The following is a 27,641-nucleotide window of genomic DNA, read 5'->3' as shown; positions in this document are numbered from 1 at the left end:
ACAGTTACCACACCGTTGGATGCAATGCTGCCTGTCAGCGACAGTACAGAACCCTGACATCAGTGACTTTACACAGAGGGCCGAAGAAGTACGTCAGCTGGCGCGAGATCACACTCAACAAAGGCAGCGCATCGATGCGGACCGATACAACCTGCGGCGAAGGGAAGTAGAGTATGCACCAGGCGACAGAGTATGGGTGTGGACTCCTGTGCGGACGCGCGGCCTATCCAAAAAGCTTTTGCGCCGTTATTTCGGCCCTTACCGAGTACTTCGCCGCATCAGTCCCCTGAACTACGAAGTTACGCCAGAAGGACAAGTGAGCTCATTCTGATGCCGGCGTCGCACAGAAACTGTACATGTGGTCAGACTGAAGCCATATTATGACAGGCAGTGAATATTCGACCAAACATCTATTCTGTGCCATATACCACTTTAGTATGGACAACAGCTTGTGAACAATTTCGTTGCTTTACGCATTGGGACGATGCGTTTTGGAGGGGGGATAATGATACAAGGCAGAAACATATTTAAACAACGCGCGCAGGTTTGTGTGCCCCCCTCAAGAGGACAACGGCATATTAGAGGAAAAGGCGAAATAATGGCCCGTGTTTTCGCCGCACGCACTCGCATCGCAGGTGGCCGTTGTCGGCGTCTACAAGAACAAGACGAGGCGACTGACGCTCGAGAGAGAAGAAGGCCTTCCTGATCTCCCGTTTAGAATGCGGCAGTGCTTTTTATTTACCCCCAGGGCACAAGTTAGCCCACAATAAATAGTTGTATCTGGACTCCTTTAACTGTCCGTTGCAATATATAAGAGAAAGCAGTATCAAAATAGCAGGAAAGGAACACAGGCCCCTATGGCTAGCATTTCTCGATATCAAGGGAGCCTATGACTGTGTAATCCAAGAGGATTTACGAGACATACTGGACACACTAGATATGGAAGCTGGAGTAACTAATCTTTTTAGAGGTATCTATGAAAGTAACGTGCTTACAAAATGGGAAAAAAGGTAACCGAGCCTATATACATACAGCAGGGGCTTAGGCAAGGGTGCCCTCTGTCACCTTTGTTGTTCATGTTGTAGCTACAAGGATTACAGACCAAGTTGTTGTTGTTGTTGTCCTGAGTGGCCGTGGCACATACCCACAGTGGAGGATTGGCCAAGAATCGGGTGGTTTAATTAGGTAGAGAGGAGCAAACTTGGCTTCAACCTTACTTTTTTCAAGCAAGGACAATGGATTGAATAGTCATTACCAGGACTCATGTACATGGACGATATAGTACTAATGGCTGACAACAAGGAAGATTGGCAGGGACTGATGGACATCTGCGGTAAAGAGGGAGATAGATAAGGTTTGAAGTTTTGTAACGGAAAATCGGCAGTCATGATTTTCAATGATAATCAGGGCGGCAAGCAGAGGATATAGGAGGTAGTGGCTGGAGGAAGTAGACAAGTACAAATATCTTGGCGTGTGGACAAACAATGGGGCTGAGTACCTAATGGAAACTAAAAAAATATGTAACGACTAAATGTAGCAGGAATGCAGCTGTGATGAAAAATAGGGCATTGTGGAATTGCAATAGGTACAAAGTGATAAGAGGGATTTGGAAAGCGGTGATGGTTCCTAGCTTGACTTTTGGAAATGCACTCCTGTGAATGAAATAAAGAGGTTTGAGCAAGGTTGGAAATTGAGCAACGTGGAGTACGTAGGCTTGTTTGGGGAGTACATGGAGATACACCAAATCAGGGGGTATAGGGTACATGGGATGGACATCATTCGAGGGCAGGCAAGCTAGCAGCAAGATAGAACGAGGTGCGAGAGAGAGAAATGGGGGTAAAGCGGTGGGCTAGGAAAGTTTTTAGTTACTTGTACATGAGGTATGTTGACACAAAACGGAGGAAGCGAACCAGAAAATTGTCAAGCAAATATTTGGACAGAGCAGGTGGGACAAACCAAGTATCATCGGTTAAGAAACAGGCTAAAGAAATAGAAAGGGGTGTGTGGAAAATAGGGATACAGACGAAATCAGCACTGAGAACATACAAAACTTTAAAGCAGGAAATTGCCAAAGAAAATATCTTTGATAATTCAAGGGGTAGCACTTACTGTATTTACTCGCATAATGATCGTACTTTTTTGTAAAAAAAAATTGACGCAAATTCAGGGGTGCGATCATTACGCAGGTTAAATTTCCCGCAAAAAGAAAAAAAAAAGTGCTTCATCTCGCATTTGCTGCGGGATGACAACGGGTCAACAAATAGGCGGCTGCCGCTGTATGTAGTGCAGGACACACAAAAAAAATGGTGGCCAGCAGAGCAAGCTGAACGCGCCGAACGCGATTTTTTTTTCTTCTCGTGAGTACATTATGTGCATTGAAACAGTTTCTTCCGTATCAGTAATGAATAATATTGTTAATATCAGCAAGCTTGCGGCAATAACGTAGCCATGTCTACTTTGAGGGGACAGAAACAGATGGGCGCGCTTAGCTGCCAGTGGCATAGGAACACATGGCGGGCATGCTGCGGAAACTGCGGCATTAGTCTTCACTACTATCCTAATACGGCAAGTTTCCACTAAGGGTGGGCGAATATCTTAGCTGTGTTACAAGCGTCGGCGTATGAATAGGGTACACTTCTAATGTATCAGTGTAAACGTGGCTGCTATCGTTGCCGCTCGCGATTTGTTGCGTGCCCACGAGTGCAGACGAGAAGAATCGAAGGGAGCCTTTTTTGTTGTTGTTGACCACAAGCATTATAAAGCCTACACATAATAAAGGCAAGTTTGGTTGTAGCTTTTTTTTTTTTGTCATGGAAGTGCGGAAAGTGATGAAAGTAATGAAATTGGACATCTGCTTAGAATGTTTGGTGCGTGCAGACCTCTTGGTTTGTCGAAGAGTCGTTCGCGTAGCATTCGACAGATGGTAAGTGCAATCATTATTAGCTAGATTTGGCACACAGCATATCGCTGCGGCAAGTTTGGGGTGCGATCATTCCACGGGAAATTTTAAAAATCGAATTTTGACGACAAAATTTAGGGGTGCGATCATTATGCGAGTAAACACGGTAGTTGTATGAAGCCAGGATGGCAGTATTGCAGACCAAGGTGTACTAAGTCAAGTACCAAGGGATAGATACGTTATGCATCGTGTGTGCAGAGAAGGAAATGGCTGAACACCTTATACTTTCCTGTAAAGGGCCTCGCCCTACAGTTCAAAGCAACGGAGCTGATTTTTTCATAGCATTGGGGTTTAGGGACAGTGGCAGCAAAATAGACTTTAAGTGAGTAGAAATACACCAAATGAAGCTTATCTGACTAGTGGCTCAAATCAAGGAAAGAGTGAAATTTCATCCTCTACTAAGTACAATATATATTACTAGTCACGTCTAGGTGGCGTGAGCCGCCGCCCAATTGAAAGGGTTCAGCCTTATCCATCCATCGTGAACAGTAGACCAAACAGCCCCTCTTTCGTTCTCCCTGTAATTTACTTTCCCCAACACGTCTTCCCGTTGGCTGCACCCTACATTTCCAGCAGTTGTTCAGGTATCAGCCGTACCCAGCACTTCCTTCCTTCCTTTCTTTCTTTCAGCAGCGTTTGCAGGTGTGGTTGCGAACACGTGCTTGAAGGAATTTCAGGTAGGTGCAGCAACTAGACTGAGCCAAGTATTGAAATCTGGACAAAAATCTGTGTTTTACCAGCTTGAATGGATGAATGCTATGAGCTTTGTAATGTTTAGTGCCGCCACATTTGAAAAGTGCCTTAACTGACATGAAACAGCTTGATTTCCTTTTTTTTTTTTTTGCAGAGATGGTGCCACCGTCAAAAAACGGCTGCGTGATTTATTTTTCATCTGAACTTTTTTTGTTTCAAGTACTGCTTCATAAAAATTGTGAGTAATAGTAATAACAGGACACTGTATGGTTCTACTAATGGGCAACACTTGTAGTGAATCAGCATGTATATGGAAAATGTCAATTTGCACAAACCGAGCCAGCAGAAAAAATTTGCTTAATTCACTGCTCCATGTAGGTTCCCTATAAAGTAAAGAGTTTTTTTCTCTTCATAGAATCTGAGAGAAGGGCTTGCTGTTTGATTAATGAAAATTTCAGAGTTTCAGCTTGAAGTTTCGTCCCTTCTTCGGGAATGCATGACCAAGTACAGCCACAAATTGCGAATTTGAAATAATAATCACTCGTGAACTAATAGTCAGAACTGAAAACAACTTCGCACACATGATTAGTAAACTGTAGCCTAGATTGTAACTAAAAATTGTAATTCTGCATTGAAAACGAAAAAAGATTCGTTTTAAAACAGTTACTGTACTGCCCATTTTTATTCGGACCTATATCTATTTCTAATCACTTTACACACAATATCTCTCCATAGAAATGTATGACAGTTCATCTAAAGGCATAATAAACCGCTGAACAATTCTGCCATAAACACAGTACAGCTGATGCTACAGTACAGCAAGAATGGCGCTTTGTGCTCATAATGTGTTGATTGCCATCGGGCAACGCTTCCTGCTAGGCGATACTACTAGGCGTCATTCAAAAGCACGGAAAGGAAAGTTTCTAATGCAATATAGCTCTATCTGCCTAATGCGAGCCAAAAACACAGTGCATCCACGAACATTGCCTAAAATGTGGCGTGCGTGCATTAAAATTTTAGTGAGTGCACAGCAAAGCACACAATGCAAGATAACTGTTCCCAGAAATGTCCAAGTTTATTCAAGCAAACCAAAGTTCCGCTCAAGTTGGAACCACGGTTAAAAACCTGTATTTATTAACTGAAAATTGTATGTACATGATTTAAAAAAAAAACCCTACCATGCAAAGTCCTATTCTTGTGCAAGTACAGCAAGGCAGCATTTTTAGATAGCAATCAGCTTTTGTCTTGACATCATGCAGATAAGCTTTCCTCTGGCTCAACTCTTGCAGCTAATCAACAAACAAAAGTGACTGAATCATTCCAGTGGAAGTTGCCAGGGACAAGGTATATTACTCCTGAAAAGAAAAAAGGATGGGGAAGAGATGACAAACTAAAGTCATTCAACTTGCTTTTAGTGATGTTGATGGTGCAAGAAAGCCACAAAAACCATAAACAATTTCAATGACTTTACAGAACACAGTTCTACAATACTACAGCTTTACATAGACATAGCAATGAGTGTGAGTACTCAAAAAAACTCTCTCTACACAAAAATATGCATAAGGAGTAGAACACACTTTTCTCTTAATGCAGACATGTGATGTCAACTTTCAAGACAAATCTACACAAACATCAAAAGGTACACTTAAATCTCATATTCGTACTACTAATAGGTCAAGCACTTGTATAGTCAGATAAGGTGTCATTTAACATGGCAAGACACTACAGACACTGGCCAAGTCGAAATATTACTGACATTTTGGGGTCCACGCATGTCTCATTTACAACAAACTGCACAGAGGACTGCAATCAGCAGACATATTTTAGGTCATGAAACCACACCATACATTTTTGTGCAGCACCACTGATAAATTAGCATGTTGTATTCAATGCCTAAAAGGTCTGAAAGGAAAGCCAAATGTGATACACAAAAGTGTATCATAAAGTCAGCCAACAGGACGAATTATAACAATATGACTTAGCTGGGTAGTCGACCACACTGTGGAAGAAAAGGATTCCAAGAATATTGGAACTGGACCGTGGAGGAAACTAGGGACATTCCTGGGGCCTAGAAGTGTATAAAACCAGCAGCCCCTTGTTTCTTATACTTTATTGTCTTTAACGTTCATCATGTCAGCAAACTGTTCAATTTTGTAAAGCTGTGTCATGTTAGTGCCTGGTCTCTCAGCTACAGATGCCCGTGGTCAGTCTCCTGTGGCCCACCTAGCATCTCATGACAATGGCCACTTCGCAGTGCCACGTACGTGTAATCTAACTAATCTTTCTTGCAATGTTCAAAAGACACCACAGAAATTTCACGAGACATACTTTCATGCAACTGACAATAAAAAATAACATGAAAAATTATGCAGAGCTATGCCCTTTTGATTCGATGTTGGATGTCAAAGCCACTTGACCCATAAAACATGTGGAGTGATGCATTTTCATTACCGAACGAATTATGTAGCTTCCACAGCACTGCATATCAAGTAAGAAATGGAGTATAGTAGGTGGTTGCCTGCCCCACCGCATACACTTGCATGTTTCACACCTTTTTTTCCGGTATTCCTTCACTGAAATTCAACATGCCAACTTACTCGTGTGTGCTGCTATGCAAGCAGTATGTCTACTCAAGACAGTTCCAATCGTAAGGTACAGCGCTCAGCGATTCAAATGCGATACCAGGAACGCATGGCTGCTGGCGTTTTATGTGCAATCGATACTTGCTGGGTACACCGAGCTGATGCATTGCGGTATACAATGAAGGTGAGAGCCTTTGTGACCCATTATGACTGCACTTGGTCCACCAGTGATCACCCAGCATTGACCAGTGGCACAAAAAGCACTGACCGCCATGTGATCAGATTCTTGCGTTTGAATTGCTGAGTGCTGTAAATAAAAGTGTGCAACATTCAATATGGCATTCAATGCACCAACTTCACCTGTGAACTCAGCAGCTGTGTGACCGTGCTAACCGTCCACTTGTATTTCACGCTAATAATAACAGTTAGGTGTGGCAGCTTTGATTCACCAGTCACCAAGTACAGTCGCCGACCGTTTATTCGTACCTCACGGGGACTGCGGAAATGTCCGAATAAACAGGTGTCCGAAAAAGCGGATTAAGAAAAAAAAAATGAAATCCTTTATTTCCACGCACTTATTCAGGCTCTGCAGTAGGCTTGAAGAAATCGTGAGTGCGCCGTTGCACGCTGTTCCGTTTACGCGCAATCAGATAAGCCTGAAGTTCGGAGAGGGTCGTACGGTCACTATAGGCGGCTGAAAGCACAGTCACTGCTTGCGCACGCTCCGCATGCGACGGCAGCGTAGCACATGGTGCGTCATCTTCCGACTCGGAGTCATCGTCCGGCGGTGCAGCAGAAGCCTGACAAATGATCTCGCCGTCGTCGAGTTCTGCGCATGTCAGTACAGCAGTGTCAGCACCTGTGAAACTGTCAAATGAGACGGTGTCCGGAATCGCAATGCAACCACTGCGCAGGTTATTCATGCCCAATTATTCGGTCAGCTTCGCGGCACCGCCATTCTCCCCATAGACCATAATGTATAACAACTGCCGAAAGTTCGAACACCTTGCAACCTCTCGTCTGATTTTTCGGACACTCCTTAAGCCAACTCGTTCGAGAGCACCATGCACCGACTCTGACCGGCGCATGGTTCGACTTGCAGAACGCCATTTTTGTTTTGAACGGAGCCTCCTTGCTGCCCCACGAAGTGGCACTACCGCAAATCCCCGCTCATCATCATCGTTTCTGCCTGGTTCGATAGAGTGGCTCTACAGCAGTTGCGGTTTCAGCTTAGTAAGCCATCTCAAGACAATCCAGCAGCTGATTTGTTTCTTCGCGCACGACGCTAACGACGCTGCGAGTAGGCCACATTTTTCGTTTGTGCGACTGGTGTCGGCATGGTGGTGTTTGCTTTGTGTGCTGTGTCGAGGTTCCGGCAATCCAACGCGGCATACGGAAACATCGCGTCAAATGTATAATGGCGCCGACAGTCCCCGCGCAGACTGCGCTGGGGAATGCCGGCAGGCGGGTGCCGGGAGGCCTAACATTTGTAGCCTTCCTATGTGCTCCGTACTGACGCGGAAAATGTTCTGCCGAGACCTGCGCAGTGGTTGCATTGCGATTCCGGACACCGTCTCACTTGACAGTTTCACAGGTACACTGCTGTACTGACATGCGCAGAACTCGACGACGGCGAGATCATTCGTCAGGCTTCTGCTGCACCGCCGAACGATGACTCTTGAGTCGGAAGATGACGCACCATGTGCTATGCTGCCGTCGCATGCGGAGCGTGTACAAGCAGTGACTGTGCTTTCTCCGAGATTCAGGCGTATCTGATTGCGCGTAAACGGAACAGCGTGCATTGGCGCATTCACGATTTCTTCAAGCCTACTGTCGAGCCCGAATAAGTGCGTGGAAATAAAGGATTTCATTTTTTTTCTTAATCTGCTTTTTCGGACACCTGTTTATTCAGACATTTCCGCAGTCCCCGTGAGGTCCGAATAAACGGTCAGCGACTGTATAGTAGATTGCTGACTGTCAGATGACATAATAGTAAAAGTGATGAGGATGTCAATCTTGTGTTTAATTCTTTTAAGTGAAGAACACAGTGACGTCATTCTGAACGATAGAGTCCAAAGAAAGTATGGCAGGTCCCGTGAATGGTGTCATATAGACCTCAACAATGTTCTAGCAAGACATCCATGGTTCTAATTCAAGGATTTATTGGGACTGACCTTCACTGTAAGCTGTCTCCCACTGCCGCTAGAGCTATTTGAAGCTTACTTTTATAATCTCCTTGATGTTATTGTAGCTAATCCAAATGGGCATGCATCTTGATTTTTTGATGTGAAGGAAGCTGGGCAAGTATTCTCGCTTCCAGAAATGGTTTCCTGTCACGTCTGAAGAATTCCAATTGAACTGAATTTAATTGTGGGGCTTTTACGTACCAAAACCATGATTTGAGTATAAGGCATGCCATAGTGGAAGACTCTAGATAAATTTTGACAAGAGGATCTTTAAGGGGGGACGAGACATGTTAAATTTCTTTTTTGTTTTCTTAAACAATTTTAATGAAATTTGCACAGTAAATGTATTTTACCAGCTGAATTCAGAAAAGCAATTTTTTCCCCTATGATAAACATTTTTTATGATATACAAAAGAGGATGTTCTTTGTTTAAGGCCTGATGAGCTAATTAACAGCAACTTGCACAGTAACATACAGCACACTGAATCGATTCTGAATGTTCACAGTGTGTCGTAAGCTATAAATTATTGTTTTAGGCCATTTTTGAGCGAAGTTATATGTTGTCAAACTTAGTCATAAAACAGGCCCACCTTCATAATAGAAAAATATCAAGTTGGGCTTTTCTTATGACTAAGTTTGACAACCTATAACTTCTCTTCAAAATGGCCTAAAGAGAAGCCCATAATATCAAATTTGATAGGCAATAACTATGTGACGTCATCAAATAGACAGGTTGTGCAATATTCCAATAAAAAATGTTGCCTTGTGATCAAAGAAACCGAAAACAACAAGCACAAAGTCATTATTAAAGGAGACTGTTAGATCATATTTACTTGATTGTGATGTCAGCAGCGGTATGCAACTGCACATGTTACTTGAATATGCCTTGTTTCAAAATGTATCTTGTCCATACCTCGTGGCACACATTGAAACTATCGAGATGGGAAAATTCTTATGAAAGTGCGAGACATAATAAAGCCATCTTTAAAAGCATTCAGCTAGTGTTAATACAACAAGAACTGCTTTCAAATTCAATTTATGAAATGACATAAGAATTAAGTACAGTACATAACTGGTAGTTCAGAAGCAAAGTTTTAGGCGATTGCTAAACGGCTCATCAAGCAATCAGCAGCGATAACCCCCTTTGAGAAAAGTGTAGCAACCAGGCTATTCTAATACGTGTAAAAAAACATTATGCTTGTCATCATCATCATCATCATCATCAGCCTGGTTATGCCCACTGCAGGGCAAAGGCCTCTCCCATACTTCTACAACTACCCCGGTCATGTACTAATTGTGGCCATGTTGTCCCTGCAAACTTCTTAATCTCATCCGCCCACCTAACTTTCTGCCGCCCTCTACTACGCTTTCCTTCCCTTGGAATCCATTCCGTAACTCTTAATGACCATCGGTTATCTTCCCTCCTCATTACGTGTCCTGCCCATGCCCATTTCTTTTTCTTGATTTCAACTAAGATATCATTAACTCGCGTTTGTTCTCTCACCCAATCTGCTCTTTTCTTGTCCGTTAACGTTATACCAATCATTCTTCTTTCCATAGCTCGTTGCGTCGTCCTCAATTTAAGTAGAACCCTTTTCGTAAGCCTCCAGGTTTCTGCTCCGTACGTGAGTACTGGTAAGACACAGCTGTTATAAACTTTTCCCTTGAGGGATAATGGCAACCTGCTGTTCATGATCTGAGAATGCCTGCCAAATGCACCCCTGCCCATTCTTATTCTTCTGATTATTTCAGTCTCATGATCCGGATCCGCAGTCACTACCTGTCCTAAGTAGATGTATTCCCTTACCACTTCCAGTGCCTCACTACCTATTGTAAACTGCTGTTCCCTTCCGAGACTGTTAAACATTACTTTAGTTTTCTGCAGATTAATTTTTAGACCCACCCTTCGGCTTTGCCTCTCCCTTATGCTTGTACTCAGACACAATGAATTGGTAAAGAAGGGGGCGCCAACTCCACAACCCTGTTAGCAAGCTTTAGAGATCAACTTCAAGAAGGCACTCAAGCGACATTAAGCTCTCGTAACTTCAGTCAATTAATCTGTTAAAAACAGACTGCAACCAAACATTAAATATCAATGAAATAGTTCATACATAATTGTTGAAGCCCTAATTTGGATATGCAAATCTACCACTAGCTAAACTGCCTTTATGGAATAAAGCCTGCTAAGCCAAATCTTCTCAACTCAGGTGTGCATACAGACTCTTTAGTATAGTATCCCAAAACACACACGCAAATCAAAGGATGTCATGCTTTTTCTCTATGAAACTGCACCATTCCAATCTGGAAGGCTAAATTATGACTGGCAGACAAATGCATATGCAGCAGAGTGCAGTAAGACCAGGTACAATGTCATCTCCTGTCATCTCATCACACTGTAACATGTTAGCTGCCCTATTCAGCTCAACACAAGCCACCACTGTAAGAGCTTCCTTGCAGATCACTCGCACAATGTGTCAAACCCACTCTCATGGGCTGTTTGCACTTAAGTGCATCACCAATCTCAACAAAACACGTCCCTAAATGTCATACCATCGGCCCACAAGCCATTTGGGCATGTTGGCATGGGACCAGTTTCCCAACTTTCATTATGATGTGTCAGAGCCACTGATAGCATCTCTGTGGGTAATATTATCCACCTGCTCAACCTCTCCAGCCCTGAAGCTACCATTTCAAGTTCACAGCACACACCATCCTCTGAATCTTTCATGAACTACCAATGCATTACATAAAAACCATGAGCCTCTAGCAATTTTCTCTTGTGTGGGCACACAATGTTTTCCATCACACTTCAACTTGTGGACAGTCTTCTCACATATTCTTATAACGAGAATGCCCCATACGTGTTAGCGTGCACAGGCTAATCTAATAAATTTTAACTCCAAGGACACTGAAATTTGGTTTCTAAAAAGGAAGAGTTCGAACTAGTGAGAGTCCCTTCAATGTAAAGCTATGAGGCACCGCTCAAGTTACCACATGATAAATACATTAAATTTGCTTGAACACAGGGCAGTAGGAGCCCTGCCACAAATTTCTTGTCTACAAAATGGCTACAATGTTTGCATGGGATACACGTTTAAAAAACTGCTTAGCTTGGGAATGAAAACAGGAAGCAGCAAGGTGCATAGCATACAGACTGCAGTTTATGAGAGTTTAGACCAATGCATGTAAAAGGGCCACCAGAAAGAAGAATGATTGTGTTATGTTACCACAAGCAGGGCAGTACACTGCCAATATAAACATGCAAGCATGTTGGCTCATGTGCACCCTTTGTGAGCCTTGAGCACCACTGGGAGTGAGCTTGGTGGACTGCAAGTGCAAGGAGCAGAACTGGTGCTACATGAACCATGTTGTTTGCTTATGGAGCGGGTGCTTCGAGACTTGCTTAAAACATGAATTTGACCATTCACAGCAGTGGCAGCTCAACATGTTCACTCTTGATTAATAATAAGTTTGCTGTCACTTTTCAAACGATGATAAGGCATCTGGTCGGAAAAGTGAGCAAGCAATGCAGTTCTGTTGCATGCCTTGAAGCATCTGGCTTTTTAGCAGCAACCAATGATAGCTTTGGCCCACATTCACATGACTCCAGCTGCTTACAGAGAATTCACAATCTGAAACCTGTAGCAGAGTACGCAAATGCAATGTAAGCAGGACGGTAAATGAAACTTTAGCAATGAAATGATCTTGCAGTACATATCAGGGAGCATGACTCGAGCAGGCTCCAGATTGCTGAAGAGCAGTAGTGATAAATGAATTTTTGTTATTGCACTTTTTGAGGCAGTGGTCATTATCTTTTTTTTTACAGAGCAAACAACTATAAAGAATGATGGAACTGCTTAACATTTTCTTGCTTTTGCTCCACGTAATAATTTTTTGTTACACAATCTGCAATTTGGCCAATAGTCATAGAGTTACCATATAAGAGCAGTGAAAGATGGCCGAGACAAAGTTGCAAGAACCCATGATCGAACTTTAGAGCTGCAAATTTCCTGCTGTGCAAAAGTTAGCAATTAATGGCACAGCTGTCCATGACAGCATTTTATTGCAACTAATATGGTTTATTTATCAACCGAATGTGTTGCAGAGCACCTTTAAAGGTGGCAAAATTATTCGAAACCTTTTGTTTAGATCATGATGAACATAAATCATGACAGAATCAACAAACTCATTTCTACTTACTGAAAGTGCTGCCTGCAAGCATCAAGAAACAGGCAATGTGAAAAGCAGTCATTTGTTCAAGAAGCCCACTTAGCAAGTTCCATCATGTCGGGATCTTCTTCATGCACTTTTGCTGCCTTGGATGGGGCTGCAGCTGTTGAGAAAGAAAAAAAGAAAAAGAAATAGTGTCATGAAACATTGCACTGGCCACAAGTTAGCACAATGTTTTTCATCTAAATGAAGTTGGAATGAAATGTAACAAAAAAGTTCAACAGAGCACTTTCAATGCAAGTCACACAAGCAGGTCTCTATGACCAAAAATCAGTTGCACTCTCTGTGGCAGGCAGCCGAATACTCTTGCTTATCCTTAAAAACAACTTAAACATAATCCCAAGCCTGCCATTCATTCTAAGCTTGTAGCTACAAAGTACCTTTGAGCAACCATTCATATTGACAAAGGAAGCCAATGCATAAAGAAGGCTTCAGCACAACAGAAGCAAGACTTCAACAAGAGATGTGCTTTAGTTTCCTTTGTCAATCATGCACGACCTTTTACACCATAACGTAGCCCTTCACACCAACCCTCCTTTTCCTTAGCATGATTATAAAATGTATAAGGGGACATTGCACTAGCGCGTAAGAAATGACACAGACAGAACCTTTTTTACGTGCTAGTGCAATGTCCCCTTATACGAATAACCACCAACTAGCCCAGCTTTCTGCCTTAAAAATTATAAAATGTGCCAACAGTAATACATGTGCATGCACATATGGTGGTCGTCAAGGCAGTGGTCATCATTGGCAATCACATGTGCATGCACATAAACTGCCTGTGCAAGACAAGATAAATGTGCTCAGCATGCACACAAGAGCCCATGCTGCACTGGACACCTTCCATTTGTTTAGGCTGAATTCACAAAGTGGATAGATCACCAATTCAATCTGCACGAGCATGACGTGGCTTGCTGCCGCAGATTCAATTTCACATATAAGGACACTGCAGACAATCTGCTAGCAGCCCGATTCATTGCAGTTGAGCCACATCACACTCATCTGTAGACTCAATCCGTCCATTTGTGTGACTCCAGCCTTAGGGGCATGGTTGAGAATGCCACAAAGAGGGCTCTGCCAACGTGGCCAAGAGCACAGGCACACCCTGAGCACTAATGCAATGCGTAGATATATATGCTGGTGCCAGAGCCAAAACAAAGACACACCCCATTTATTTGGCAGCAACATATATTCGCCTCAAGGACAGATTGTGGCATTCCCTCTTGAATACAATCACGTGGTTGAATGTCAGACACTGCCACAGATGACTGTAGGTAGGATGCCATGGTTAGGCTCCGCATGCTTGATTTGATACGTTGTAGAGATAGTTTTCGAGACATTTGCGAGTTTTTTTCACAACTAATAGAGGCAATGTCCACAACATCAAAAATGTCTCCAGATTGTGATGGCAATATAGCAAGGCCACATCTCAAAAACTCGGAGAGAACTACGTTTCTATCCCTCAAATAAGGAAATGTATTCTTAACACAATGCAGAAAGTTACAAAAGGATTAAATGAGCTGACACACAGTAGCGACACATTGTAATGAAACAGGTTGACGTACCACGTAACGTCAGAGATTAATACACATAAGCCACTGCCAAGAACAGTTTTTCATCAACTTATTCCTCGAGCCACACTGGTGCGCTTCTGTACTTTTTATCACCTCAAGGTTGTGTGAAGAAACATCCAAAATATTTTTTTTTTTTCAACATAATTTTCAGATGTGCGAGCCCCTTCAATTATAAGCATATGGACATTGGCAACACTGATGATTGAGACCAACAGTGATGCCAAACTGCAAAAATTAATTTGAAATGAATGCAACTTTGGTAACAAGAAAAGTAAGTTTCTTAAACTATGCAATTAAAAGCATTACCACATAAATTGCGACAGGCTCTGCATAATACAATAAGTTGAAGTGTTTTCTGCAAGACTTTCCAGCTCCCTGCACTGTTTTAGGAAGCAGGGTATTGTCAAACAACGGTTGATGGCAACCCTAGAACTGGCATTCCAAGAACACCAACAAAACAACAGAAGCGACCACGGAAATGGCACAGTTGTTGAGGAAATCAGATGGGGAGGAGAGAAGTATATAGGAAACACACCAACTGAAGTGCCAAGTAGACAATAATTGGCCTACAGCCATGTGTAGTAGACATGTGATAACCCATAGCATGCAAAAGCTACACAATACAAGCTTTAATCCATTATTTTTCTTTACCAACACTATAATTACATATCTCATGTTCATGAACCAATAAAGCTGCCTACAGGTTTGTTGACACTTGAAGCTCGCTATTTTCAATGGGCTCATGGCAACAGAGAGGCCATACTGAAAGGCTCTGTCATAGTAGTACAATACTATGAGGAAAAAAAATGCCTTTACCTACTTTTGTTAACCTTTACCAACAGTCATAAGTTAACTTTCATTTAATGCTTGGTAAGGCTAACGAGCATGCATTCATGCTGTTTAATTCATGTCATCCGCTAAGCACACAATGTTTTCTAATTTGTGCACAGAATATTTCTTGTGGAAGAGCTTGCTGAAACAGCACTGCAGCTTTATTTAGGAGGTTTAGTAGCTAGGCTTATCTCAGTATCTTGACTTTTGAGCTCTGGTGAGACACAGGGTTTCGGAACGTACATTCTACATTGCAGAACTGAACAATAAACCGCAATGTTGAACTCATTCGTAGAGAAATACCTCTTGCAAACATAGTACTGCAGTACAAACCTCTAAACACACAAATCAACTGCAATTGATGTCAAAAAAAGGCAAACACAGTAACAGTGCAACTTCACATGTTTTATGACGGACTTGTTTCCCACTTGCTCCTATAGCAAAGGGTGAGACAAGATGTCATCCCATGATCCTAACTAGAATGCCATGCCAATGGAAGTGGCAGCCTCTCCATTGGTGGAGCTCAAGGCCAATATTTATCTGTTTATTTCAAGAGTACTGCTTACCTCTGGTGAGAGGCCTTAAGCAGGAGTGGTCAAAGAAATGAACAAAAAGGTAACACAAAAACAATAGATTGAATGCAAAGTGCGAAGCTTGAGCAGAACGACATAGCACTCAACAATTGAAGAAGAGATGAAAGGCGTGTCATTTGCAAAATCACAGCATTTAGTGCTAACAATTTGAAAGCATTACAATAAAATAAGCAAACTGCTTTTGGCACTAGGTTAGCAAACACAAGAGATAGAAAAGCAGAAAACCAGAAAAATACATGTATACGACGCATGGCAAACAGTTTCACAACATATCATCCTGTCAGACCAACATAGTGAAATGGGTGTGTAAATATACGTCAGAAAGAAAGCATCAGAAAACACATGCGCACAATCATGTAGGACAGGTTGAAAAAAGAAAAAATGGAGGGAGGGTAGTCGATATGCCTCGTACATTTATATCATTTCTTTAAGAACTTTTAAAACTGAATCCACGGCATCACAGGCAGCCGCTGCAGGAGACAGTATATTCCATTCCGTAATAGTCTGAGGAAAATATGGATTTCTAAACGCTTCAGTTTTGCAATGGTAATCTTTAAACTTCTTAGCATGACTAGCCCGTAAGAGGAGGTGCCATCAACCTGTAGCAACCCAAAACTGAAACTAAGGTCTGTTGTGAAGATAGCACCATTTTTTCATCTTGCAACTATCTTCATCACAGCACTACTTGTCTTTCACAAATCAGCTAGCCAATCAGAGGTTCTGAAGTGCTGAATGGCCCATCTTGGAATATATAATAACCAGTGATAGTAGTAGCAGATGAGAGTTGGAGAAGTAAACAAATAGGAAAAGAGGACTATAGCCCTAACCTGAACCATATAAGGTTCTTTACCAAAACTAGGTTTTAGATTTACAGAGACCTACAGCATCAAGAAAAACCACTCTTCTCCACTTAACAAAGCTAACGTCTACCTAGAATCTAAGTGCCATAGCCATGAAAATTTATTTTGCGAGTAAAGAAGCCGTGGCTAGTTGTATCATGCTAATTATTATTACTATTAAATCACAGTTGACTAATTACTATCAGAACACTAGGCCTAAATATGAGGCAGACTGTCCATAGAGCCAAGTATACCTCTGAAACAGGTCTGATGCAATTAAAGGATCAAGCATTGAGAAATTAAGAGAGACCACAAAGGCTCAGGGCAGCACCAACATGACAAAAGTGCTAACAGAAGCCTCACAATCTAGAAAAAATGCACTTCATGCAGTCAATCGATCAATTTCTTCTCTATTACGAGAAGAAATCCTTCGCATTAATTTCAGTGAAATTTTGAACGAGGATATCGACATTGAAATAAATAACCTAATTGCATATCTTAATATCGCCGTAGATAGGAGTAATCGCAAGGTCTCGAAGGGTCGACATGATACGCCCATGTGCCCTTGGATGACAAGCACATACTTCAAACACTTAAGGCCAAAGAATACTGGCATGACAAATGGCGCCATAATAAAGATGACATATACTACTTACAGCAACTCAAAGTACAGCGGAATAAATCTGTCGCTATGATTCGATCGCGCAAAAGGGCCTATTATGCTCACCTAATTACACAGACCGCTGGTAACACAAAAAAGCTGTGGGAAATTATAAACGAAATCACAGGAAAACAACGCAAGCTAACTGTGCTTCCTGAAACCACTGATAATGACGTTGTAGAGAATTTTAACACATACTTCGCATGTATCGGTCCATCCCTGGCTGAAAAGTTTAGTGAATCAGAAAATATATCTATCTTCCAGAGTCCCATACCTAACACTTTCGTTATGTATACCATTGAACTTGAAGACGTGATGGCAACAGTCAATAAGATGTCAGTCTCTAAAGCCTCCGGACTAGATGGTATTTCTATTCGAATGATAAAAAAGAATATAGATATGTTAGGGCCAGTATTATGCCACTTGTTTAACCACTCCGTGAACTGTTCTAGATATCCGTCTCAGCTGAAGATAGCTAAGGTTGTCCCTATCTTCAAAGAGGGAGACCGAAATGACCCTTGCAATTACAGGCCGATATCCGTGCTCAGTACCATTAATACTATATTTGAAAAAATTCTAACGCATCGGTTCCACAAATTTATTGATAAGTACAAGGTTATGTGCCCACAGCAACATGGCTTTCGTCCGAATCATTCAACTTCGTCAACAGTGTTAACGTTAACTCAAATGATTAATGAAGCATTGCAAAATAATATACTTGTATGTGTCATATTCCTGGACCTAAAAAAAGCATTCGATACAGTTGATCACAACATACTCTTACATAAACTACAACATTATGGCTTCCGCGGTAGCTCATTAGATCTTCTTACTGATTACCTTCATGAACGAGTACAAGTAGTAAGAATGAACAATATTGCATCATCGCCTAAGCATATGCGCACTGGAGTCCCTCAAGGATCCGTCTTTGGACCCCTTTTATTTTCATTATACATTAACAACTTCCCACTTATTTTTGGTACAAGTGAAACCCTTATGTACGCCGACGACACTTGTATTGTAGTAACAGCCGATAACACTTGTGATCTTGAAACTAAAGCAAACAAAGAGTTAAAAAAAGCAAGTGAATGGTTCTCAATGAACAAACTTACGATTAACGTTAGTAAAACCAAGTATGTGGTATTTCGAACGCGTAACAATACCTTTCCAGCTAAATCATTACATTTAGAAATAAACGATTTTCCATTAGACGAACTCAACTCATTTCAATCTCTTGGCGTGATTTTCGACAGCAATCTGCACTGGCAAGAACAAATAAGCGCAGTTTGTAAAAAGCTCGCATCAGGATGCTATGCGCTCTCACAAGCACGGCATAGTCTCGATACTAACACACTGCGTATTTTATATTTTGCACTCATCCATAGCCATATCACATATTGTAATGAATCATGGGGTACGACATACAAAACTTATCTTGAACCTGTATGCAAACTTCAAAAGCGCGCCCTGAGAATAATTACCCATTCAAGTTACGATAAACCAAGTCTGATTTTATTTAATAGAATGAATGTGTTGCCATATGACAAGATACACGAATTAAAAATTGCCACGTGTGTATTCAACATTGTTAAACACAACCTCCCTTTTCATGTATCTATATTTTACTCATCTTATCGTGCGACCAGAAATCAAACGTGCGGTAATCTTAATCTTCCTCCAACTTAAAATATTTACAGACAACGTTTGCTAGTTTTCAGGGCCAAAAATTTGGAATAAACTACCAGCAGAAATAAAACAAGCAAATAATTTTTCATCGGTACTTAAGAAATACTTGCTTAGCCTCAATAATGCTTTTCAATGGTAACAATCATGATGTCCTTTCTTTTCTTTAGTAACTCGCTGACACCTGCAGTGTTTCGATTTTGTCTAGATTAATATTGTGTATTCATAATAATGCAGAAACTTGCCTGCAATCCTCCTAACTAGTGTATTGTATTTACTTAGAAATGTTTAATAGTATAAGATGCTTTTCACTGTTTCGCATTTCATTGTGTACGCTCGTGCAACTTAATGGTATGCGACAAATATGTGTATGCACGTGATGTATTTTAATTGCTTTGTACTTGCAATTGTTATTCATTTTACATTGGACCCGACACTAGCCTGTGGCTATGGGTCCAACCAGTTCTGGTATTTCTGTGTGTTCTATGTCTGCAAATAAAGAATTGAATTGAATTGAAATTGAATCTGCCCTGTAGTTCGAACATAAAGCCACCATGCTCCCAACTTCTACATGGCATTTTCAAAAGGACATTTCTGATGTTCAATGCAGGTAGTATCTCGACTCGACATAAACAGATGCAGCTGATTAAAAATTTTCAATTGCAATTCTAACTTCTCGAGAAACGAACCTCGAGAGACTGACTTGAACCTAATTAAGCCATTAGGATGAAGGAAACTGCTTTTACAGATCAGTTTTGACCCTACTGATTTGAAGTAAACAATTCATTTCATACAGTGGACACGTAAAACGCTAGAAGTGTTTTATGTGTCCACTTCATTCTTTTTATGTGTCCACAATTTATGTGTCCACATTTAATTCTTGAAAGCTGCCAGTCGCACTCGCCGCCACTTCCCTAAGTTAAATGTGACTACGTACACAGGTGTACATATTTATGTAATGTTAAGCTGACTCATTATTTAGCTTCTGAGGTGCACTGTTTGCCTCATAACCCAAATAGGCAGCAAGCGGATGCCCTTTCGATACAGCAGCGCCTCATTCAATTGCCTCGTTCAGCCGCCAGTGGTGTCAATACTGGCATCGGCGCTTCCGCAAGAAAACTGCACATTCTATAAATTAATGCTAACACGTGCAAAGTTTTAATCTGTCTACTTTTGGAAACATTACTGCAAAATTCTGAGCAAGCAACCCCCCATGGTGAAAGATAATCCAAGAAAGTGTGCGGGGAAGGCCTTGCTCAGTCACAGAGCAAAATTCAAGGGCTGTCAGCCAGGGATCCGGCAGCCAGCGACCTAGGCCAGTACCATCTCGTAGCGATCGCAGGCTGGCCTGGCATGCTCATTCCTTACCGTCGGCAACAATAAAATCAACCGTATTGCCATTTAAGAACAACATACCGTATTTACTCGAATCTAGGCCGACCCCAATTCTAAGCCGACCCTCTAAAGTCCGAAGCCAACAACAAAAAAATATTTTACTTCAAATGTAGGCCGAACAAAAAAAGCAAAGACAGTCTTCACAAAATGCAAACAGTATTTATTGAATCTGAACGTGCAGAGCTCATTCAACGTCGTCGTCGCTGTGTTCCTTGTCACTGTCACCTTCAAAAAGTGCACCATCTTCGGTACCGTCAAGCGCATTAGATATGCTGCACTTTTTAAAGACGCGCACGATCAAAGTACCTGGGATGTCATTCCTGGATGTACCTGGATGTCATTCATTCCAGCCCGCCAGCTGTGACAGCGATGCACATTTGATGCGGCCCGTTGCCATTAGCATGTGGTCTTTGTCAGTCAACCAGTCGTGTAATATTTCCGCAGACGATCCTTGAAAGGTTTGTTGCAGACATCAAGTGGCTGCAAATGGCCCCTCATGCCGCCCGGTATGACAGCGAGGTCCGTGTTAGCTTGGGCGAGCGCAGCCTTCACGTTGTCGGTCAAGTGCCCACAGTAAGAGTCGACGACAAGGAGCAAGCTCTTTGTCAAAAGGGCTCCTAAACGCCGTCACCACACAGTCTTAACCCACTCTTCCACCATCACACCCGTCATCCACCCGTTCTCATTTGCCCGCACAATGACATTTCTTGGGAAAGTTTCTCGAGCACGCAGTGTCTTCCTTTTAAATATCATATAAGTTTATGTCCATCAGCTGTGCAGCACAGAATCACAATTGCGCGCTGCTTCTCGTAGCCCACAGAGTGCACCTTCACCTCCTTGGCACCCTTTTCATTCACGGTGTACGCCACTAGCATATCAAAATACACAGCCGTCTGGTCGGCGTTGCCGATTTGCCTAAGGTTGTAGCCTGCCGCTTCTCTCTTTCGCAGCACGTAGCGCTGAAAAGCTGTCAGCTTTTCTTCAAAACCACTTGGCAGCTTCTGGGTGATTGAAGTGCAACGTCGGAGGCTGAAGCCGAAGCGCTTCATGAATTTCTGAAGCCAGCCCCGGCTGGCTTTGAAATCTTTTGGCGTTAGGCCTCGCTCCCTCGAAAGTTCCCTAGCTTTCGCTTGGAGCACTTCTGTTGTCACTGGAAGGGCAGCTGCTCTCCGCGTCCGAACAAAGTCGGCCAAAACTGTCTCCACTTCGTGGTGACGGCCTTTCTTTGGTCCGCTAAATGCCATCCTCGTAGCGGCGGACGCAAAAAGCTGCTGTCGTTGTCCCCTCCAACGACGGACGTTTTTCTCGTCGACGCCGAAGTCCCGCCCGGCTTGAAGATTCAACGATGCCTCTGCGGCTATCACAACTTTTCGCTTGAAAGCGGCACTGTAGTGGCATTTCCTGCTTGGTGCCATCGCGATAACATCACGCCGCACACCGATACGGCCGACACGACACAGGTCAAAATGGCGACCTCGCCTGTGTACGGTTGGCTACTGGCACTGCTAGTAACGGCTGCGATACTGACTTTTCTAGATGGTGCGAGCTATGCACTATATTTAGCAGTTTCAATTGAAAAATGCACGTTTTTTAAAATCCTCAAATCTAAGCCGACCCTAGAGTTTGGAATATGATTATTTGAAAAAAAACTATCGGCCTAGATTCAAATACATACGGTAATTGTGTACACGTTGTGCTGACCAGCATGCCATTATTTATTCGAATCCAATGCACACATTTTTCGCGATAAAACAGGTCCAAAAATTGCGTGCACGTTAGAATTGAGTACAACCATGAATCTGCGTTACCATATCACCATCGGCCTTTCAAAAAGGTCACCTCGTATGCGATTCGAGCCTAGCTGCCATAGCTTCCTCCATGTGCTGTAGTACATGTGCTTAGGTTGGTCCACAGTCTGTCTTCCTGTTTCTGCATTTGCTCTATCAGCACAGAAATGCCGACTGCAAAGACCATTCCGAGTTTGTCGTGTTGCCGCAATTAAAAGGAAAGTGATCATGTGAGTGGAGACGGATGAAAATCGGGCTGCATCACCGGCGTTTGGAGTTTCTGAAACTTGCATGCAGGACTGGCGCAAACAGAATCAGAGGTGCTCTACTCCCACAGCTGCTGCGTACGGCGTGGCCACGCGGACCTTATCTTGAAAGCGATCTGCGATGCGGACAGAGTCCACACATCTAGGCGCACCACCCTCTGTTCTCGTCACTTAGTTCGCATTGAAGCGAAAGGCAGCACAAAGGTAAATTCGCTCGCTCCTGCTAGCGCACTTCCTCACTCCAGCATATTAATATTGACACGTGTACCGTATTTACCCGCGTATAACCCGCCCCTGCGTATAACCCGCACCCCTAACTTTGAACTCGGCGGAAAAAAAAAAAAAAAACTCGCGTATAACCCGCACGTTTACCTGAAAAAAAAAAATGAGCGCTAGAAAGATGCAACTCACACTCAGTGATCATTTCGTTTTCAGAACATTTATTCAAACGACCGCCACCACGTCACTGGTTATCCGATTCTTAATCGTCGCCGCTCTCACTACTGCCATCCGAGGCTTCATCGCCACTCTCAAAGACGTAGTCGTCCTCGGAACCATCCAAACTATTACTGATCGCACATTTTTTAAAGCTTTTCCGCACCAAATCGGCCGGTATCGCTTTCCACGCATCCACGATCCACTGGCACAGCAATGGAATATCAGGCCTTCGCACGCGTCCCGTCGGTGTGAGGGCGTAAATGCCGTCGGCCATCCACTGGGCATACAGCCGCTTCACGTGTGCCTTGAACGGCTTGTTCAGGCACACGTCGAGTGGCTGTAGCATGGACGTCATGCCGCCAGGTATTATGACGAGGTCGGTGCTGGTCTCGGCAAGGCGAGCCTTCACCGCATCAGTGCAGTGGCCTCTGAAGGAATCTAGTACGAGCATCGACCGGCGTGCCAGCAAGGCACCTGGTCTTCGCTCCCAGATTACTCGAAGCCAGTCACCGACTAGGCCACTGTTCATCCACGAATTTTCTTCCGCACGCACAACGATTCCTGGGGGCAGTGGAATGCTAGGTAGCGTCTTGCGTTTGAAAATGACATACGGGCGCAGTTTCGTGCCGTCAGCCAAAGCGCATAGCATGACTGTGCAGCGCAGCTTGGCATTTCCGCCGGTCAGCACGCTGACTGATTTGGAGCCCTTTTTTTCCATGGTCGTGTCCATCGGCATCTCAAAGTACACAGGTGTTTGATCAGCATTTCCCACCTGAGACAGCAAATAGCTGTGCTCCTTCCGAAGTGCGATCACATATCGTTGAAAGTTCAACAACTTTTCCTCGTAGGCTTCAGGAAGCCGCTGGCACATGGTTGTTCGCCGCCGCATAGAAAATCCATGTCTTCGCATGAAGCGCTGAAGCCATCCACGGCTTGCACGAAACTCACGTGGAATGTTCAATTCCCGGGCCAACTTCAGGGCTTCCATTTGCGCCATCTCAGTCGAAACAGCGTGGCCACGACTTCTCTGCTCCTCAATGAACTTCGCAAGCTGCGTCTCGAGGTGGGGGTACGCGCCAGTCTTCGGACCCCGAAACGCTCGCCTGTCCCGGTTCGTTGCTTCGAGACTCTCTTTTTTCTTCCTCCAGTCGCGAATGCACGACTCGTCGACGTCATGCTGTCTTGCAGCAGCTCTGTTGCCGATTTCTTCGGCAGCGGCTATAATCTTTAGCTTCTCTTTCGCTGTGAAACACTGCCGTCGAGTCGCACTCATGATGCCAAAACAAAGCAGGCAAACAGTGCAAACTGGGGTAAGTACACTAAACAGCGCCTAACGCGAGGCTCAACAATGCTGGCCTTTCGTTGGCCCTTCATCGGCTTGACAAGCGTCGATGACGATGGGGATGGCGGACTACACGGGGAGGCCGCCGCACATTGCGGTGAAGCCGACCCCCCCCCCCCCCCTCCCAAGGAAAAAATTCGCAGATAACCCGCACCCCCACTTTTTAAACGCGTTTTTTCACATTTTGGTGCGGGTTATACGCGAATAAATACGGTACTTATCTTTATCGGGCAACCACGTTTCGCCGCCTAACAAATGTAATCGCACAGCGTGGGACGCGCCTGCATGTATCCGAAGTTTCTGGAAAGTTATCGATGCTTCTATCCGCTGTCTGTTGTCGCCGAACCTTATGTTATCTGATTTCATCACCTGACCCGAATGGTGTAGAACTTTGTGGAAGGCAAGCGGGTCCGAATGATTAGTCTGGAACACTCGACGACTGTTCTTTAAAAGCCGACGCGCTTGACCCACTGATCAGATTTCTCGACGATCGCCGACCGTGTTCGCCGCTATCGTTGTGCTATAAGTGTAGCCTGTTTTTGTGGGCACAGGTTCGCCACTACCACTGCGGAGAAGCGGGTCACATCTACCGACGATGTCCATACCGGGAGATGGGACTGCGAGGTTTCGGCGTCAACGCTCCGCGCCCGCAGCAAGGTGAACGCCCTCGCGATATCGCTGACTACCTCGCGGCTACTCAGTGGAGCTCTCGACGACCGTCGCGTTCGCCATCACCAGGCCGCTACCTGTCGCCGCAGCGCCGACCATTCATTGGCCCAGCCCAGGGCCGGTCAGCAAGCCCATATCTGGAAAACTAAAAGCAGCAACCGATGGAGGTGCGGTTGCTGTCCGTCGAACTGACGAAGACCCTCCGCCGCCGCCGAAGACGCCGAAGAAACTACCTCGACGACATAACGACACGCCACCGTCCCGACGAAGTCTGGAAAGAAAGAATGCGACGACGAAAGACGACCTGACGACGTCACATACCAGCCACAGGTCAACGCGACGCAGCCGTGATCCGACGCCAAGACCTAACTGCAACGCCAGACAAAGAACCACCGACCTCGAGGTGCTTCTGGACGGCCACGCAGTTACCGCCTTAGTGGACACAGGGGCTGATTACTCCGTAATGAGTGGACACATCGCCGCCCAGTTGAAGAAAGTTAAGACCGCATGGGAAGGCCCTCAAATTCGGACCGCTGGAGGACACCTCATCACGCCGACTGGAATCTGCACGGCAAGAATAACCATTCATGACCGGACTTACCCTGCCACCTTCGTTATCCTCCAACAGTGTTCACGAGACGTCATTCTCGGTATGGACTTCCTGGACCAACACAGCGCAACCATCGACGTGATGTCGAAGTCAATAACGCTGTCGGAAGATAAAGCGATGCCGCCGGAGAGCCCTCGTAGTCACCACGCCTTGAGTGTGCTCGAAGATCAAGTGAGCATCCCGCCTCGCTCCAGCATCGTTATTTCGGTCGGCACCGAAACACCCGCTGACGTAGAAGGCGTCATCGAAGGCGACCAACGTCTACTGCTAGACCGTGGAATTTGCGTCGCAAGAGGGATCGCTCGACTGCATAGAGGGAAAACTGAAGTGTTGCTGACAAACTTCAGCCGGGAGTTCAAGCACATCAACAAGGGCACGACGATCGCGTACATCGAGGAAATTCTGGAAACCAGCAACGCGTTTGTCCTCTCAGATTCCGCTGCATCTACCCCGACGACCATGGTTCCCGAACCAGACTACGACATTAATCCAGGTCTCCTCGTGATTAAGCAACAGCAGCTCAGAAGTCTGCTCCGACGATACAAAGGCTGCTTTTCGACGTCATCGAGGCCATTTGGACTGTGCTCGGCGCTTGCAACGTTCCAACGCGTGATGGACACGGTTTTAGCAGGACTGAAGTGGCAGACCTGTCTCGTTTACTTGGATGACGTCATTGTCTTCGCCGGAAATTTCGACGATCACCTTAGGCGGCTTGCAACAGTACTAGATGCCATCAAGTCATCAGGGCTCACTCTGAAGCCAGAAAAGTGCCGCTTCGCTTACGATGAGCTTCTGTTCCTAGGCCACGTTATCAGCAAGTCTGGAGTCCGCCCCGACCCACAGAAGACAGCTGCCATTGCAAAGTTCCTGCAGCCCATCAACAAGAAGGCAGTGCGTAGATTTCTTGGCATGTGCACCTACTACAGGCGATTTGTCAAGGACTTTTCACGCGTCGCTGAGCCGCTGACAAAGCTAACTAAATGTGACGTCGAGTTCAAGTGGGAAACGCCGCAGGCCGACGCATTTCAAGAACTCAAACGACGCATGCAGTCGCCGCCCGTACTTGTGCACTTCGACGAGCACGCCGATACCGAAATACTGACGCCAGTAGCCTAGGCCTCGGTGCCGTCCTAGTCCAGAAAAAAGATGGACATGAACACGTGATAGCTTACGCTAGGCGGTCGTTGTCAAAAGCGGAAGGCAATTATTCTACAACCGAGAAGGAATGCCTCGCCATCGTTTGGGCTACAGCAAAATTTCGCCCTTACCTCTATGGCAGGCCATTCAATGTGGTCAGCGACCATCACGCATTGTGTTGGCTAGCTAACTTAAAGGACCCTTCAGGACGGCTGGCACGGTGGAGCCTCAGACTACAAGAATACGACATCACTGTAACATACAAGTCCGAACGAAAACACTCAGATGCCGATTGCCTATCACGCGCCCCCATTGACCCGCCGCCGCAAGATGACGAGGATGACGACGCCAGAGTCCTTCCATTTTTTTTCTGGTCACAAAACTGCCGCCTCAGTTTCATATACAGCCAGCGCCCGCCGCTAGAGGCGCAACCGTGCATGAGAGGGCATGCGAACGCCGCTACCGCTGTGGTTGTGTGTGAGGCCGCCTCGGTATTTCAGCTTTCTCAACTTTCTGAACCGTCGCATGAGTTTCACGTAACTATTTTTTTACATTGAGTATGCTTAAACTACTGCCTGAGCGCGTCTTCTGCCATGATATGAGCGCCCGGGACAAAAAGAAAGCCGCTCATAACATGGAGCTTGCGGCGGTCTCAGACCAAAAAAAGAAAAAAAAAGACTGGGATTTTAAGAGCTAGAACTGCGATACGATTATGAGGCACACCGTAGTGGGGGACTCAGGATTAATTCTGACCACCTGGGATCCTTTATAATGCACCTAAATTTAAATAAACGTAAATAAATGTCTGAATGAGATTTAGGTAGGATTAATGCGAGACAAACTTCGCTACTAAATGTCTTTAAATGCACCTAAAGGTCTGCAAAGCGATGCCATTTCTGAATGAGATTTAGGTAGGATTAATGCAAGACAAACTTCGCTACTAAATTCCTTTAAAATGCAGCTAAATTTAAATAAACGGGGGTTTTGCATTTCGCCCCCGTCGAAATGCGTCCGCTGTACACGGCCGAGGGGTATCGGTTCAGATTTCTTCATCATCGCCGTTCGCCCCAACACTTCGGTGGGCTCCGCTCTTTAATATTTGCCTGAAATTAAACACCGCGCATTCGCAACAAAGCGCCAGTGGTCCCACTTATCACCAGATGCAA

At 44.4% G+C, this 27,641-nt stretch overlaps 1 protein-coding gene across 2 annotated transcripts in view; it reads right to left on the bottom strand.

Annotated features, from left to right (window-relative positions):
• Positions 1-4,706: 4,706 nt before the first annotated feature.
• Positions 4,707-27,641, bottom strand: part of shrb (charged multivesicular body protein shrub) — a 38,204-nt gene continuing 15,269 nt past the window's right edge. The window contains exons 5-7 of one of the 2 annotated variants that reach the window (XM_055061674.2): positions 12,621-12,753; positions 9,254-9,352; positions 4,707-5,007 (exon numbers count right to left, since the gene is read on the bottom strand). In XM_055061674.2, coding sequence (XP_054917649.1) covers positions 12,677-12,753 — 77 coding nt within the window. In that variant the 3' untranslated portion in view covers positions 4,707-5,007; positions 9,254-9,352; positions 12,621-12,676. The remainder of the gene's footprint in view (positions 5,008-9,253; positions 9,353-12,620; positions 12,754-27,641) is intronic. The other variant, XM_050194354.3, reaches the window with a different exon arrangement.

Source organism: Dermacentor andersoni, chromosome 1 (assembly GCF_023375885.2).
Source record: "Dermacentor andersoni chromosome 1, qqDerAnde1_hic_scaffold, whole genome shotgun sequence".
In the NCBI taxonomy this organism is placed as follows: Eukaryota; Metazoa; Arthropoda; class Arachnida; order Ixodida; family Ixodidae; genus Dermacentor; species Dermacentor andersoni.
The sequence above is the reverse complement of the archived record's forward strand: the minus strand, read 5'-3'. Positions and strand labels throughout refer to the sequence as shown.